Raw genomic sequence first — 15,899 nt, forward strand, 5'->3', positions numbered from 1 at the left:
TATTAAATCTGTTTCTCTAACAATACCCTTTGTGGCAGCTTGGAGGTCACTTTTGTGTGTGTGACTCAACAAAATCTAACTAAATAAAAAAGTAGCTACAGCAAAATTCTTAAGAACTGCAGTTTCTGCAACCACTTAAAAACAGACAGACAGACACATCTTGGATTTCTTGTTTGGGTGCTTCCTCAGCTGCCTGAGGCTTGGGTATGTATCATTTAGGAGATACTGCCGAGGAAAATACAATAAACTATTAAAAAGTGTGTTTTCTTCAGTCCAAAAATCACCAGACCACCCTATTTTTGTTACATCCTTCTTTGACTGTTGAGCCGTTTATGGTGGCAGATGGTCTGTCAATCTTCCACAGAGCTTGCAGGACTATCGTGTTTCCATAGTAACCTTTCCCAACATGGTTTTTTCACAGATTTTAGAGAGAAACCTTGGGGCCGAGCATGTTCAGGATACCTACAGTTTTGCTGCTATGCTATGTTATGTTATATGTCATTTATTTGTAATACCAGATATTTTGATACTTTTGATACTACTTACTTCCTGGTAGGAAATTGAGCTGTGAAAATAACTAACATATCAGAAAAAAAATGTTCTTTCGTGTGCCAAAGGTAATATATTATCATATACATGAATTTGGTTTATTGGTAAAACCATTTTTCTAACCACATTGGCAGATTTTTTTTGTTTTTTCAAGTAATTTTTTTCCCCCATGAATTTTGTGCTTATATCTAGGGGTCTGTTTTTGCAGTGTGCAATGCTGTCATATGGAAAGTTTTTGAATTAAAAAAAATATATTGAAGACCTCATTGTCACTGAACCTCAGAACTGGGTTTTGGTATAATCTATTCAAAATAAAATCCAGTCCTGTCTTTGATAAAGTGGAAGAGCAACAAACCCTGTTTCTTTTATCGATAAGCCAATAGAGATAAGCCAATCTGTGCTCATGTATGATGACCTACAGTTTCCCTGTTAGTGCCAAATCTTTGTTTAGGTTGTGCGTTGTATTTCAAAACAGAGATCCAGATGCTGTGGATGTCTTTGGAAGCAAGAAAAAACTTCCTTAAATATGTGCAACAGGCTTTATTTTTTATCCCACAAAACTCGTGAAATTTTTCTATATAGCATCTTACTTAGATTATTAGACTTCCCAACCTTGTCTTACACAGAACAAAAAGACCTGAGCCAACAGGAAATATAAGCTCAGGTCCCTGGAAACAGACTGACAGACTTTTTACCACCTTTCAAGCATCAGGTTTTTCCTTCTAAATAGTTTCTTTTTTCTTCTTCTATCTATGGAAAAAGCAAATTTGCTCCTGCCCCACAAAACATTTTAGAATACACAACCATTATGCTCTATGTGTGTAGTACTTTCAGCTAAATCAAGGTGTGGATCTAATCAGACCTCACTTAGAAAACAGAAATTACCTCAAATCCTCTTTTAACTTAATTCAGTTTAAAGTTACCTTGGGCTAATTGCTGTTTGACTCTTAGGATAACCTTTAAACACTTTCCTTAACTTTATTTTTGTGAATTGAATTTTCTTATTTTATTGGTGTAATCACATATCTGCCCCTGGTGCAGCAGCAGTAGACTTGAGGCTTTTTTTATGACCACAGCGTTGCAAATTTTATTTTATTCTTTTTTAAACACAAACACCAGTGAGTGCAAAAAAAACTCTTAAATTTCACAATAATTATCTTTGCCGCTGATTTCATGCAGAAACTCTAGCAGGGGAAAGATTTACTAATAACAGATTAGTGGTTCAAATCCTAAACAGTACAAGTGAGAGTTTGAATTTCCATAACCACGAGTATGTTCAGCTTGTTGTCCCTTTCAGATGGAAAAATGTGGCAGTAAATAAAATGACAAATGAATGAAAAAATGAGCAAAGTCAAGTTTCTAAAGGAATAGGGAAAAGAAAAGTTCTAATTGCCTCTTTGGTTTAGATAAATAGGAGCTTCAGGTGTTTTGAAGTTGAAAAGAAACTCCATTTAAAACGTATGATGAGATGCTGAACAGCCCCCTTGAGAGAAAGGCTGCCATTTAAAAATAGCACAAAGATAACACACAGCTGGTCATTGCAGACTCTCTACAAACATTTTGCATTACTTAAAATAGAGTTAAACAGAACATTTTAAGCCAAATCAGCAGACAATTAATTCTAAAACACACATTGAAAAGCCACCAATCTGAAAGGAGAGACTCTGATTAAATCTGTAATCAGTGACTATTCTTTTCAAACAAAAGCAACTTTTACTTTTTTAAGTCGAAGCAGAGTGTAAAAAAACAGCTTAAACCATGACACAGGTTAATTTTCTACGTCATTTCCTATAAATAAGAGATGAAGCCATGTTGAGTACATCATCTACTTTTTAGATGTCATTAGAGCCGCTAAACTTAAAGGAGAATTTCCATGGAATATCTAGTATTAAATTATCCATCTTTATGCATTGGATATTTTCTTAAAATTTGGATTTCATATAAAATCTTGTGCAACATAAAGAGTGATGTGACACCTGTGACACGCCTGATCTTATATGATCTTGGATGGGAGATGAACTGATCAAAGACAGCAGCCTATAGTGGAACTTTTTGTGGATCCCTTTGCCAGTCCCAAGTCCAGGTAAATGCTAACTATCCACTGTTGAGCTGAAGCCAAAAATCACATGATTTGCAAACCATGTTGTGGTTGGGTAAGATGATTCCTGCAGAGAAAATCCAGATGGAGAAACTTCCTGTTATGAGTAAAGGAGTTCAACTTCTGCCTCTTCTCAAAAAAGAAGCAGAAGTGAACAGGATTACCCTTGAAGAGAAGCATCACTTTTGGTGAGATACTGGAAGTCCTTGTGGTGCCGCCAGTGGGACCACAGACTGATTAAATTGGTTTTTATTAGGAGCAACATTGCTCTCAGGCAGCATCCTCTTCAGCGTTCAGAAGAGATCAACAAGAGCTTTAAGCCTTTGTTAATAAAGCAAAAGACTGCAATCAATTATGGATGAATGAATACTTAAAAGCTAAACTGATGTTTGCTGTTTATGGATTTTCTGTTGTGTTAAAAAACAGTTTATAAATCTATGAAAATAAAGGTCCATAGATAAACAAATCCTGAGGCTGGAGTGACACATGTCGCTATGCTAATTAAAAATCAGTGTGGACTCTCACTGTTACTACATTGCATCTAAGTTGCTGCTGTTGTGCATCCAGTCATCCTCCGCTCTCTTCATCCAAAAGATGATGCACTCCAGTCTCATTTGTCTGCGTGTGCTTCTGTCTGAGATAAGCCGCAACCCAGAAGCCCGTTTGGAGGGCTCTTATCTTCATGACAGACGTCCCTCCTGCGTGGCCAAGGCCCCAGCCGTCACACCAACGGGGCCAGTGGTGGAGCTGTGTTTGTCACTTCTGGATATTTAACTCAGTTTTGCTTGTATTGTCAGAAAAAAGTGATTCCTTGGAGTTCTTACTTTATGAAAATGTTTTAGGAGCGAGCCTGTTCAATAAGCATATCTTACAGATTTTTTCCCCCCCTGGGTCTGAAGAGTTCTGGATTCAGAAAACCAGAACTGGCATGAGATCAGTTACTAACAAGGCAACCAGTGTCTCACATCACAAAAACATTTATATTTCTTTGAAACATGTTTTTAAAGAAAACTGATTTTATTCAACTTAATTTCTTAGCAAAGATTACACAGAAAAGGCAAAAACACATCAGGAGAAGCACAGTGGAATTCTTAAAGCCTTCTCTGTTGTGCTCAGGAGGCCGACACCCTCCCAACCTTTATAAAAATGAAACTAAAAGAATTCTAGTCAAGGCCAGCTCCCTCTACACAGGAACTCCCTACAGTTCTGTGGGGAAAACCCAGGGTGCTCCAAGCCCAGGCAAGAGACAGTCCCTCCAGCGCATTTTGGGTCTTTGCCAGGGTCTCAAACCCAGTGAAAGATGACCTGAACACCTCCCAAGAAAGGAAATGGGGAGGCATCTGAAGTCACCCTAACTGGTTTGTTTCAATGAGGAGGAGCAGCGTCCCTCCACTTCGAGTTCTCCTCCAATAGTTAAAAGCACATCCTCCTGTCCCCATTCTTGAAAGAAATGGGCCCCCACCCTAGTCTGCCAGTCCAAAGGAACTGCTCCCAAGCACCACACAATGTTGCAAAGACATGACACACACGCCAACCTTACAACATCTAGGGATGTTGCTTTCCACCAAAAAGATTTCTAACCACTTCAGTGACTCCGGTAGTGGACGGGCCCACTCCTGTGTCTTCAGCCTCTGCTTTCTCTGCAGAAAATGTGTTGGTGGAATGCAGGAGATCCTTAAATTTTCTTTTAACCTCGCAACAATGTCCTCAGTGAAGGTCAAGAATGACAGTGACAACCACTAGATTCATGGTTTGTCGACCTTATGGTCACAGCTGCAAATAGCGCTGACACGGGAATTAGAAAGCACTCAGAATCCAGACTCCAACCCTCAATACCTGGTTACAGCCCTCCTGGACGGGACAGTTGATGACCCTCTTGAATCCAGACGTCACCTTTGTTGTGAACTGATGTTTATAATGCAAAATAAATGAAAGAAAAACACAAATCTGGTCCTATTTTGTTGTCTGTTCAGAATAATCAGTCAATTTTCAGATCTGTTTGGTCATCACTTCACTTTTGGATTCCATTTTGAGGATCGTTGTTCTGTTGCCTCCTTAATTTGATATTTTTGTTGTTTTAAAATGCTTTTGGCTGAAGATGGTATGTCAACTTTTCCATCTGCGTTTCCTCTTTTTTAAATCCGATCTGGAAAAACGATTAACCTGACGTTTCCTACAGACATTGATGACTGATGAACCCACATAGACATCATGCTGGATTCCCTGACAGCGCTGCTTGTTTTTGCTGTTTTCTAAAGAACGAACTCCACTTAAACTAGTGAATCTGCAAAATATCAGTCAAAACAACACAGAAACTAACAAAAATGATGTGGTTACAACAAAGAAACAGCATCCCTATCTATTTTTTTTTAAATGTGAATAAATGAATGACATGGCATTAAAAGATCTGTTGGGAAAATCTCCCTAGAGACAAAGCACAGCAAACAAAGCAGACTTTTTTTTTAAATACATTCATCTTACTAGTCTACAATGGAAGTTTGCTTACAGCATAAATAACCCAAAGCATAAACCAGAATTTAATTTAAGTGTACACATGCTAGAGTTCATCATTGTGATGTTCAGCAGGACGGCGTGTTGTTCCACCAGATGCTACCGTTTTATGGCTGCCGACCCAGAGTGGAGGAGAGGGAATCAGCTCATCAAAACATGAAGATCAAATGAGAGTTTTTTTGCGCAGCAATTTACAGCTCGTTACCACGGAAGCAGAGGAAGTTCTACAGACATGTACAAACAAGTCTCAGCTAATGCTCTTATGCGTGTGCATGAGAGACTCAGTTCAGACTGAAGACTAGTTTACACCTCTGTAGCAACGTGTGCCCCACATGAGATCCTCATGTGTTTCTGACGTCACAAAACTGCTTTGTAGTTGGGACTTTTGTTTTTGCTCTGCAGGACGTTAGCAATGCTTTGGCTCATAGTACAAAGGTGGCTTGTTTGAATCTTGGCTGGAAGCTATGAATAATCATGCAGAGTTGATTTTCTCAGTTTGGCCCACTGATGAACCACTGACCTGGCCAGGCTGCCGTAATGACGGCTGGGACAGTTTCAACACCCACAAAGACACTAAACAGCATATAAAAGGAGCATCTTTACGAAGAGCAATAATATGAAAGAGAGACAACATCCTAAATTCCTACTAAAATCATTTTTTGATCTATTGTCAAAGGGTTCCCTGTGTTTTTTATAATGATTATCCAGTTTTTAGCCAAACATAAAAAAAATATTGTTTTCTAAGACATGGTTTATTAGAAACTCGCCTCTGACTAAGGATGCCCCCCCTTCCCATCACACATCTGTTTACATGAACTCCCACTAGCCTACAGCCCCTCACAACCCCAAGCTAACATTAGTGGTCCAACAAAAATGGCAAAAATATTGGAGCTATCCAGCCGTACAGATTTGAGCCAGATTCCAGCTCAGACGAGAAAAACAAAGACGTACATGGATCTATTTGTCTACAAGCGGATGCTTCAGAAAGGAGCAGAGAAGGGAGCTTGTGGTTCGCCGATTGTAGCACCTATGTAACTGCTACAAGCTTCTGCCAGCTGCATTTTTTTTACTGCTCCTGATTCACAACAATTTGAATATCGAAATACTCAGAAATGTAATTTTTAATCTTGTTTTTCTTTATATATGTCCTCCAAACATCCAAAACACCAAAAACACAATTTTCTTTGGAGTCAGTGTATAAAGAATTTGGAAGTATTCAATGACAGTGCAAAATTCCTCTCCATTTAATTCCATGTTTAATTTTTTCTTCATAAAATGCAGATTAGTTATTTTAGATAAGTTATTTGAATTGTAAAAAAACTGAAGGGGTCTTCATGACTACTCCATCACCGTGCTTGCAATCTGTGCGTGTGTGTTTCATCAAGCCTGTACAAAGGTTAGTTAAGGCTTTATGTCACGCAGCGTTGGAGCCAGAAATCATCCCCCTCGGCTTGATCATCTGATTATCTTATGCACAGAGCTGCAGGGTTCAGTTTGTGCGAGTGTTTGAGTGTATCTTCAAAGTGACACAGTGTGTCTTTGCGGCAGAGAGCTATCTCACTTGCTGCAGGCTATCCAGGAAATGTTTCTCCACTGGTCCATATAGATGTGATTGTGTGTTCGAGAGTAGAAGGGTGTGAATGCACAATAGTGTATGTGTGTGTGTGTATTCAAACGGCCTCAAGCCTAGTGCCAGCTGGACTCCCCATGAAAATTACTTTTTTTTGTTAAAGGGGGTGGGGGTGGGGGTGGGCACAGAGTGGGAGGACAGAGTGGGGTCACAGCCTCCTGCCAGCTCACTCTTAGTCCAGAAGTCATCTGCGGTTTTAGAGGACCTTCTGTCCAGTTTCGCTCCTTTGACCCCTACCACCTCCTAACTTTCGCCTTTATCTCGCCTTTCAGTCTCTCTGCAATTTCTTTTTTTATTCCAACACCCACTCCACCTCATATCCCTCACTCCAATCTTTTTTTCTTTTTTTTTTGCCAGCGTGATCTTTCACTTTCTACACGCAACCCTGGGTAGATCCAGCTGGTGCCAAGGCAACCCAGCAAGTGCAAAAAGCTGGCATCATGTTCATGTTGATTGATGGGGTTCAGGGTGGGGGTTGCAGGGAGGACGCTGGGCACTGTGGACACGTCACTAAATACTCCAGATGCATTACAGGAGCATCAACTCCCGAGAGCTCGAGCTGTGAGGACAGAGGCGGATCCACCCTCACGCTCCACACCATCCCCATCTTTCTTTCCCCTTTCTCTCTCCAAACAGCACTTTGTTTTCCACCATGTACGCTTCTTCAAAGTTCTGGATCTTGTACAGGCTGAAGGGAAAGCATGACTTGTGATGGAGGCAGAAATGCCAGACAGCAGAGCACTTTCATCTGCCGTGTGAGGGAACACAGAGGAGCCAGCAACTGTTCTCAGCAGGAAAATTGGAAAGGGGGTGTTGAGCTTTTGAACTGAAAGTAGGGGGGGTTAAACTGCTTATTTTTAAGAGCTGAAGGCATTTTCTGCCTCACGGTTTCAGACTCATGCTGGGAGACTGGAAATGGTGTTAATCATAACACTTAATAGTGAGCGCAGGAGTTGTAATGGGGAAGCTTTTGCATGACAAACAGCTGGATCCAAACGTGGAGCCATTTAAAGCAGCATATCCAGATCAAACATTTGCAGTCAGTGTTGCTGTGAGAGCCCCTCCATGAATCCATGCACTGTAAAAATCTAATGTCAACTAAAAGTTCCTCAACCAACCTCAAAAATCGAATCCAACACAGATGAGTTGTATCAAGGCATGACAAACCCTGATGATTTTGATTGGACAGTAGCCTCCACAGCAGATATCTATGTTGACCTTTTGAAAAAAAAGGCAGATTTCCTCATGAAAAGGAGGAAACAATTTCTTCCAACAAAAGCTGTTTTGTTCTGAAATAATCGGCTCCATCCACACACGTAATTCAGATGACTTCCCAGATGGCATGAATGTAAAGTTAAGGCATCATCCCCACTTAGCCACTCTCCCTTTAAAAGGTGTTACTGCTGATTTATCTTCACTGTGGTTTGAGAAATTTCGCTGAAGTCCCAACAAATCTGACACTGAAAGTGGGGATGACCCCGGTCATGTGAGCTAATTCAACAATCCTAGCTGGAGGCAAGTACTCTCACCAGATCGTTCATGTGATTACGCTCTGTGTTTGGAGGTGAAAGTTTTGGGCACTTGAACATCATTTTGACAACATTCCTTTGTAGGGTTTAGCACCTCAACTGTTCATGTGTACTTACATTTTATTTGAGGGTTAGAATTCACGCTGTAATTATTTTCACCAAGTTGAATCAAGAGCTCTCTTACTGTTGTGAATCACCAACAGTGGCAGACTGGCCATCTGGAGAGTTGGGAGTCTTCCAGATAGGCTTCACTTTAAATTGGGGCAGAGAAACAAAAACAGTAATTTGGCTGCAAGGTCCATAACGAGCTTGGAGGAGGGATTGGAGTCTTTATTTTCAGTTTGGGCTATACCTACTTTTCAAATCAAAAGGAGTTTTTTTTTTCCATCTATTTATTATTTTTTTTGCTGTTTTTTGCTGTAAAAGTGTTTTTAACATCTTCTTTTGGCCTTTTTCTCATGATGGAGGAAATATATAAAAAAAGAAAGCTTAAGATTGCATTATGGAGTATTTCTTTATTCAAAGTGTTGTGCCATTGGATGAGATGTGACGTGTGTAAACTATTTCCTAGAAAACAACCGTTTTTTAATTTTTTATTATTTGGGCTAAAATGGCATCATCATAATTAAAGACCACTGAGAATGCTTTTACAATGGATTAAAAGATGATTGCAGACTGGGACTTTAATGAGTGGCATCATATTTTCTGGAATGAGTCTGGAAAAAAAACACATTAAGGCGGCTGAAGCAAAGTAGAAAAAGGTAAAAGGGATGAAAATTCTTCAATTATTCAGTTCATCCCTAAATATTGATTTTACTGTGTGAGCCGCAGTGGACAGAGCTGCACTTGACAACGCCTGTAGTCACTCCAGAAATGCAGCATCACATTTCACAAATGTTTCAGAAACAACACCTCAAGCTGCTGCACCTCATGTTCAGTTCCCTCCGCCGCGCTTCAGTGGGTAAAACACATCAACTTCCAGAAAGGGGTAAAGCATATAAGAAAGTCTGACAAGAGTCTGCTAGACTTTCCAAAGAAGACACAGCTTGCAAACTCCACTTCCCGTTACTATCGATTATTTCCAAAAAATTTCTAATTTAGCTGAAAACACAGCAGAGCATTCAAAAATACTACAGAGGAAGGAGAATTAGAATTAGAAAAGAATTAAGAAAAAATATATATATACTATACAAAGTAGAAGCACACACAATTTACCTGAACAGATGAAAGGTCTCTGGACTGTGTGAAAAATAAACCCCAAATCAGAGGGATTCTCATGAAACAATAAAACATACAATCCAAGATTGAAACAATAACAAAATACTAGCATTTATGACAGTGGTAGACAATATTTAAAAATCTTTTTAAGAAGTTAAAGTCAGTTTAGTGGAAGGACCACATAATCTTTAATGTCACCTCTATTTATTTTTTCTCGTGTGCATCTATCCATGTGGTAGAAATACCAACAACTGTGTAACGTTTGCTTGGATCACATTTTTTATCACTAAAAATATCAGTATTTGGTTTGTAGGCCTATCAAATTGTGTATTATCCAAACTGCAATAAAGCTGTTCCCTTATTAATATTTTCTCCCTCTTAATTTATAATTTTCTAGGCTCTTTTCTGCAGTTTGTAAAAGCATGAATTTGAAACTTATTCAAGTATTTGATGATCTGATCTCTCCTCTTTCCTCTTAAAACTGTCATTTTGTCTCATTTGGTCAATTTAGCTGCTTAAAAAACTAACTCAATGTGAGTTTTTACTCTGTTAATTGATTAAACGCACATACATTTGCTTTTTTCAACAATATTTTTTTAAATCTTTATCTGCGTTTAAAGAAACGAAAGTCACAAAGTCACATATTCTTAAAGAAGTGAGACTTCTGTGTGGAATTCCACATTCACACTTCTATCTTTCACGACAGTTCCCCTTTCTAGAAGTGGAAAGTCACTTTGGATTGAAGTGAGAGCTAAAAGGCCATATCGTGTTCAAGTAAAGCATCCTGTCAGCTCACAGCGCTTCAGTGTGACTTCCAGCACTCACCTTACTTTACACCCATGATGATGTTTAAATGCAGCACAACTCAAGCAAACCATGAAGGACACGTAAAAAAAAACAGAGGAAGATAAATCACAGAGTCTGGCCTTGATCTCAGGTATTTACAAAGATGGAAAAAAACGAGTGTGTGTGTGTTAGGTCCTTGAGGCATGTGAGTGGACTTTGTGGAGGTTTTACATGCGTCTGTAAGGGATTTTGGTGAGTTAAGCCTTGTGTTATGAGCATGCGTGTGCGCGCTTGATGGGGAAAGCATACCCTCCTTGGTACTTTGAATCAGTGACTACACTTCGCTTCCAGCAGGAACAGTAGCAGCTTAACCACTTGTGAACCTCCCACACTCACAACACGGCTGGCTACAAAGACCCTTTGTTTTCACTAAAAAAACAATTCCAATCGCCGGCTCCTATTTCCCACGGTTTTTCTTTAAGAGGACTCTTTGCTTTATTCTTGGATGAGAAGATTTTTTTTTTTTACTGTGAGGCTCCAAATGCTATCCATTTCTCACAAAATACAAAATGCACAGAAAGAAAGGGGATCATTTAAAAAAAATCAGTAAGAGTAATTTTGGTTTTAACGGCCTTCTTGTATTCAGTGTGTGAAGGATTTGTGTGTGCACCCCCATGTGCAGAGGTGAGAGCACCAGAAGAGAAAAGTCCTGAACAAACACCATGGCAACAGCTCCATGATCACTACAGGACCAAAGCAACCCATCAGAAAGATTAGGACTGCAATCCCACATATTTATAATCCCTTTTCGCACAGGCAAATCAAGACCCAACTGATGTGCCTTTGTTATGCTGCGTCTCAGTACAGAGGCGGAGCCAAAGTTTTCCATGCAACTTCTTTGTCTACAGTGAGGTAACCACGGAGCCTAATGTGCAGATTTATGTGCATGTTTTCCCTTAAAACCAGGGACGTTTTTTCAACCTTTTTTTGACTAAAGATATTGGTTGCTGTGTGAAAAGGGTCCCATTGAGCAAAAAGAGGACTTATAAAGACAAAAAAAGACAGAAAAATAGGAGTAAAACCAGGTTAGTAAAAGCTGTTGTGGCTGCTGAGACAGCAAAAGATAAAAGAAATGAACAACAGAAAGCTTTGCAAACTGGCTCACACCAACTTGAACCCTCAGAATAATTTGGAGCTTCTTGAACAATCCCAACACTGATTTGTCCACTGCAGGGCCAAAACTGCCTAATGAGAGCCAATTCTCTAAACTGTCCATGTCCAGCCGTGATACAGTGTGGCTGCATAAACCCCTTTTTCCAAGAGAATGCTTTTGATCTGAAGTTGTCCACACTGGCCGCTTTTGTGCTGCTATTTGGCCCTGCTGTGGGGAAAGGGTCAATCAACACCCTCCACCAGTGTGGAGACAAACAACAAAAGACACCATGAAGATCGAAAGAAACCAGCATCCCTGAAGCTCCAGCATCAGCCCTGATCCCAGCATGTGCGTGTCAGAGAAAAAAAAAAGGAATTCCTATGCATGCATGAAGGCATTGGCTTGGTGGAGAAGGGATGTGGACTGCATGTGTGTTTACTGCATTTGCGTGTGTGCTGTTGTGTTAAGAGGGAATTGAAATTGCACATGATCGAATGGAATATCAGCGTGAAGACAGCTGTCCTCCACGTGTGTGCATACATCTGAAGAGACGCTGTGCCGCCTCACCTCTGGATGTTCATGTAACTTGTCAGTGTTGCTTAACACTGCACGCGTGCAGAGCATGGGCTGTCGGTGCTTTTAAAGACTCACCATTAACAAATACGTTGATGTGGTGACTGTTGGCTCCATGCTTGTTCTTGACCTCACAGATAAAGGTGGTGTTGACCGCATCATCCACCTTCCTTATAGACAGCCTGTCGTTTTCCACCACAACTGAGTCTGGCAAAGGACCAGATGCCCTGGAGAGGAAGAAGGAAGGAGATTTGAGTGAGAAGAGAAGGATGAAACATCCAGATTACATTTGGAAAAATGTTTTTTTTTCCAAAACTACTTTAAAATGAGGCACATACAATGGGTACGGAAAGTACATTTTAAATGTTTTACTCTTTGTGTACTTGCAGCCATTTGCCTAAATCAGGAAAGTCGCGTAATTTCATGTCTCAATAATCCATTTAGTAGGAGCACTCTTCTGAGCCAGCAAAGCCATGAGTCTTCTTGGTAATGATCCAACAATCATTCTTCCTAGCAGATCCTCTTGAGTTCAGTTAGGTTGGATGGTGAACGTTGGTGCACAGCCATTTTTTTGGTCTCTCCAGAGACCCTCCATCGGGTTCAGATCAGGACTCTGGGTGGGCCCACCAAGAACGATCACAAAATTGTTCTGAAGCCACTCCTTGGTTATTTACCAGTGTGCTTTGGGTCATTGTTGAGTTGGACAGTGAACCTTTGGTTCAGTCGAAGGTTTTCTTCCATGATATCTCTGTACTCAGCCGCATTCATCTTTCATTGAATTTGATCCAGTCGTCCTGTCCCTGCTGCTGAAAAACATCACCAAACTACGATGGTGCCACCACCATGTTTCACTGTTGGGATTGTATTGGGTAGATGATGATGAGCACTGCCTGATTTTCTTCATTCATACAGCTTGGAATGAACACCAAGAGGTTCAATATCTGTCTCATCAGACCAAAGAATTTTCTTTCTCATGGTCTGGGAGTAATTCATGTGTCTTTAGCAAACTATGGAGACTTTCATGCGTCTTGCACTGAGGAGAGGCTTCTGTTGGGCCACTCTGCAACAAAGTCCAGACTGATGGGTAGCTGCTGTGATAGTTGACTTTGTGGAACTGTCTCCAGTCTCCCTACTACATCTGAGGAGCTCAGCCACAGTCATCTTCGGGTTCTTCTTCACTGCTCTTCCCAAGGCTCTTCTCCTATGATTGCTCAGGTCTTGGTAGGGTTCTGTTTGTTCCAAGCTTCTTCCTTTTAAGGATTAAGGAGGTGATCTTAGGACCCTCAAGTTCAGAAAAAACTTTTTTGTAATCTTTGCCAGATCTGTGTCTGGGCACAGTTCTATCTGAACTCCTTTGGCAGTTCAGTTCCTTTCTCATTTACTTCATTTACTCTGACATGCAATGTGAGCTTATAGGTCTTCTATAGACCGGTGTGTGGCCTTCCTTAACAAGTCTAATCAGTCTCATTGAAAACAGCTGGACTCCAATGTAGAAGTAGAAATGTTGCTCAATTTTTTTTTTCCTGTCAAAATGGGACACTCAGTGAACATAAATGAGAAATAAAATGAACTTCCATGCATTTGGCAAACAGCTGTAATTGTACAAAGAGTATGACATTTGAAAGGATGTGAATACTTTCTGTATCCCCTGCAACAAATACGTAGTCAGTCAACATTGTAACAAAAATGCACAACAACTGTCAGGGTGTCATGTATTAATTTTTTATCCTTTTTGTGTAAGAGATTCCTTATTTCTAGTTTGTTTTTGTTTCTTTAAGAAAATAAAGTTAAACGATGAAAAGAAAAGAGCATTTAGAGATAACTTTCCTCCTTCCTGATTTCAAACTATACTGGATGATTCAGGCAAGGTGTGTTTGTAACTTATGTTGTTGTTTATATTCTTTATATTTTCTATGTTTACTTCAGTTTTGCTCAAAAAAAATTCAGGAAAGCTTCCTATTAGTTAAAAATAGATTAGACTAGAGGGAAAAAAAAGAAAAAAAGGAAGAAAAAAAAAATTTGATTAGACTACCGGTAGATTGAATTTGATAATAATTATTGATCTTGCAGGAGAAATTGAGTATAAGACACTGCAGAATAGCAAAAATGTCTTCAAAAAACAGAAAGGAAAGAGAAAACAAAACAGGAAAGAATCATACAATGATTTTTTTAAACTTTTCAAACCATAGTTTGTCTTTATGAGATGATAATGAAAAAAAGTGACCATAAAAAAGCAATAAGACTGCACATACTGAATAATAAAAGTTTAGTTCCTGGTAGTGCTAATGTAAAAATTTAATCTGAACACGTCTGCCAAAAAGTCCAGAAGAAGTGAAAAAAACGTCCTACTAAACCTGCAGAACAAGAACCATTTCTACATTAAGTCTGCTGTAAAGTTGTCGCTGCTATAAAGAGTTTAGCAGATGCTGGTAAAAATGGACTGCAGGAGTGAAAATCCTTACGATTTCCAGGTGATGGCGGTGGGCGGCGGGTTGGCGTTGAACACGCAGACCAGCTCTGCGTTGGAGCGGCCAACATACCAGTTTTGGTCGTAACCAGCAATGGAGACAGACGGGGGGACTGGAAAAATTAAGGGTAGAAAACACACAAAATAAATGCAGTTTTGTTTGTTTGTTCATGCCATGAAATAAGCATATTCATTTTGTTGAAGTTATGTTGCATCATCACACAGTGTGACATTAAAACCTGCAAAACATTCCTCTCAGTTCTGAGCAAATATGTCAAGAAAATTAAGGTTTAAACAAAAGATGTAACATATTGAATGGAATCAATGAACAAAAGTTAGAATTGTTGATGTTGTTGTTAAAATGTTCAACTGCTACTTTTGAAGGAGCGAGCTGGATGTTTTACATGCATCCAGAGAAAGATAATCTGTACGTCTAAACAGCAATTATGTGCATAACGTAGGTATGGAAGTGCTTCATAAGGTAAAGAACTGCTCTTAAATCATGTTTGTCCATCCTCTCTGCATCCTTTTATTGAAAAACCGAACAAATTGAGTATTTTAAATAACTATTTTACTTTATTGTTAGGAGCTGCTGGATGAAGGACCCAAAACGCAGAAGACTAGGCTAATGACAACATCTGAAATATGTAATAAACAAAATCAAATCTAACAAAAAAATATAAAAGAAAAGTAGAAAACCAGATGTTTGAATGCACTGAGCTTGATTAATGGAAATGTAGGAACCTGTGACTGATTATCAGCCTGAACCTGGTGGGACTCACACGAAACATGTCAAAAACCAAAGAAACATCAGTGAAAAATAACCCCAAAGTACAATTTTCCAATGCATTTGTATTGGAAATTGATAAGAATAATACAAGCAAAAACATCATACTTCAACCAGCTTCTTGCCACAGTTTTTGCTGTATAGAAATGTGGTGCAAAACGTAAAAAAAAACGTGTTAGTCAAAGTGACGTTAGTGGGAACGAAGAAAGTAATTATGTGTCAATTTGAGTGACGTGTGCCTGCATGTTATATCACACAAGTTTACTAAAATAAACCTCGATGTATCCAAAGATACACACTTCAAAAAGAAACATATGCAAACTTTAAGAAATTTCCCCCCAAAATCAAAGTGGGAGTGAGATGGGGAAACTGGGCATGTCACTGACGCAAGACTCCTCAGTTAGGATGATCTCCAACCCACAGTGGAATGTGTAGGAAGTTAAAAGTAGTAGAAAGGATTAGTGGGTTTCTGCTTTCATGTTTTACACCAAGAAGAAAATCTAGAAACATGAAAAGATGCTGCAGAAAGAGAGGAGGGAGGGAGGAGAGAACACAATCAAAGCAGTGAGAAGAAGAGGGACGAAGGTGGAGTGGGGAT

General features: G+C 39.5%; 1 protein-coding gene across 6 annotated transcripts in view; it reads right to left on the reverse strand.

Moving 5' to 3' along the window:
• Window positions 1-15,899, reverse strand: part of pvrl2l (PVR cell adhesion molecule related 2 like) — a 340,090-nt gene that overhangs the window by 157,653 nt on the left and 166,538 nt on the right. For all 6 annotated transcript variants that reach the window (XM_011481007.4, XM_078954848.1, XM_011481008.4 and 3 more), the window contains exons 5-6: window positions 14,510-14,627; window positions 12,126-12,274 (exon numbers count right to left, since the gene is read on the reverse strand). In XM_011481007.4, the coding sequence (XP_011479309.1) occupies window positions 12,126-12,274; window positions 14,510-14,627 (267 nt within the window). The remainder of the gene's footprint in view (window positions 1-12,125; window positions 12,275-14,509; window positions 14,628-15,899) is intronic.

This window comes from Oryzias latipes, chromosome 11 (assembly GCF_053564925.1).
Source record: "Oryzias latipes strain Hd-rR chromosome 11, Olatipes_Hd-rR_3.1".
NCBI lineage: Eukaryota > Metazoa > Chordata > Actinopteri > Beloniformes > Adrianichthyidae > Oryzias > Oryzias latipes.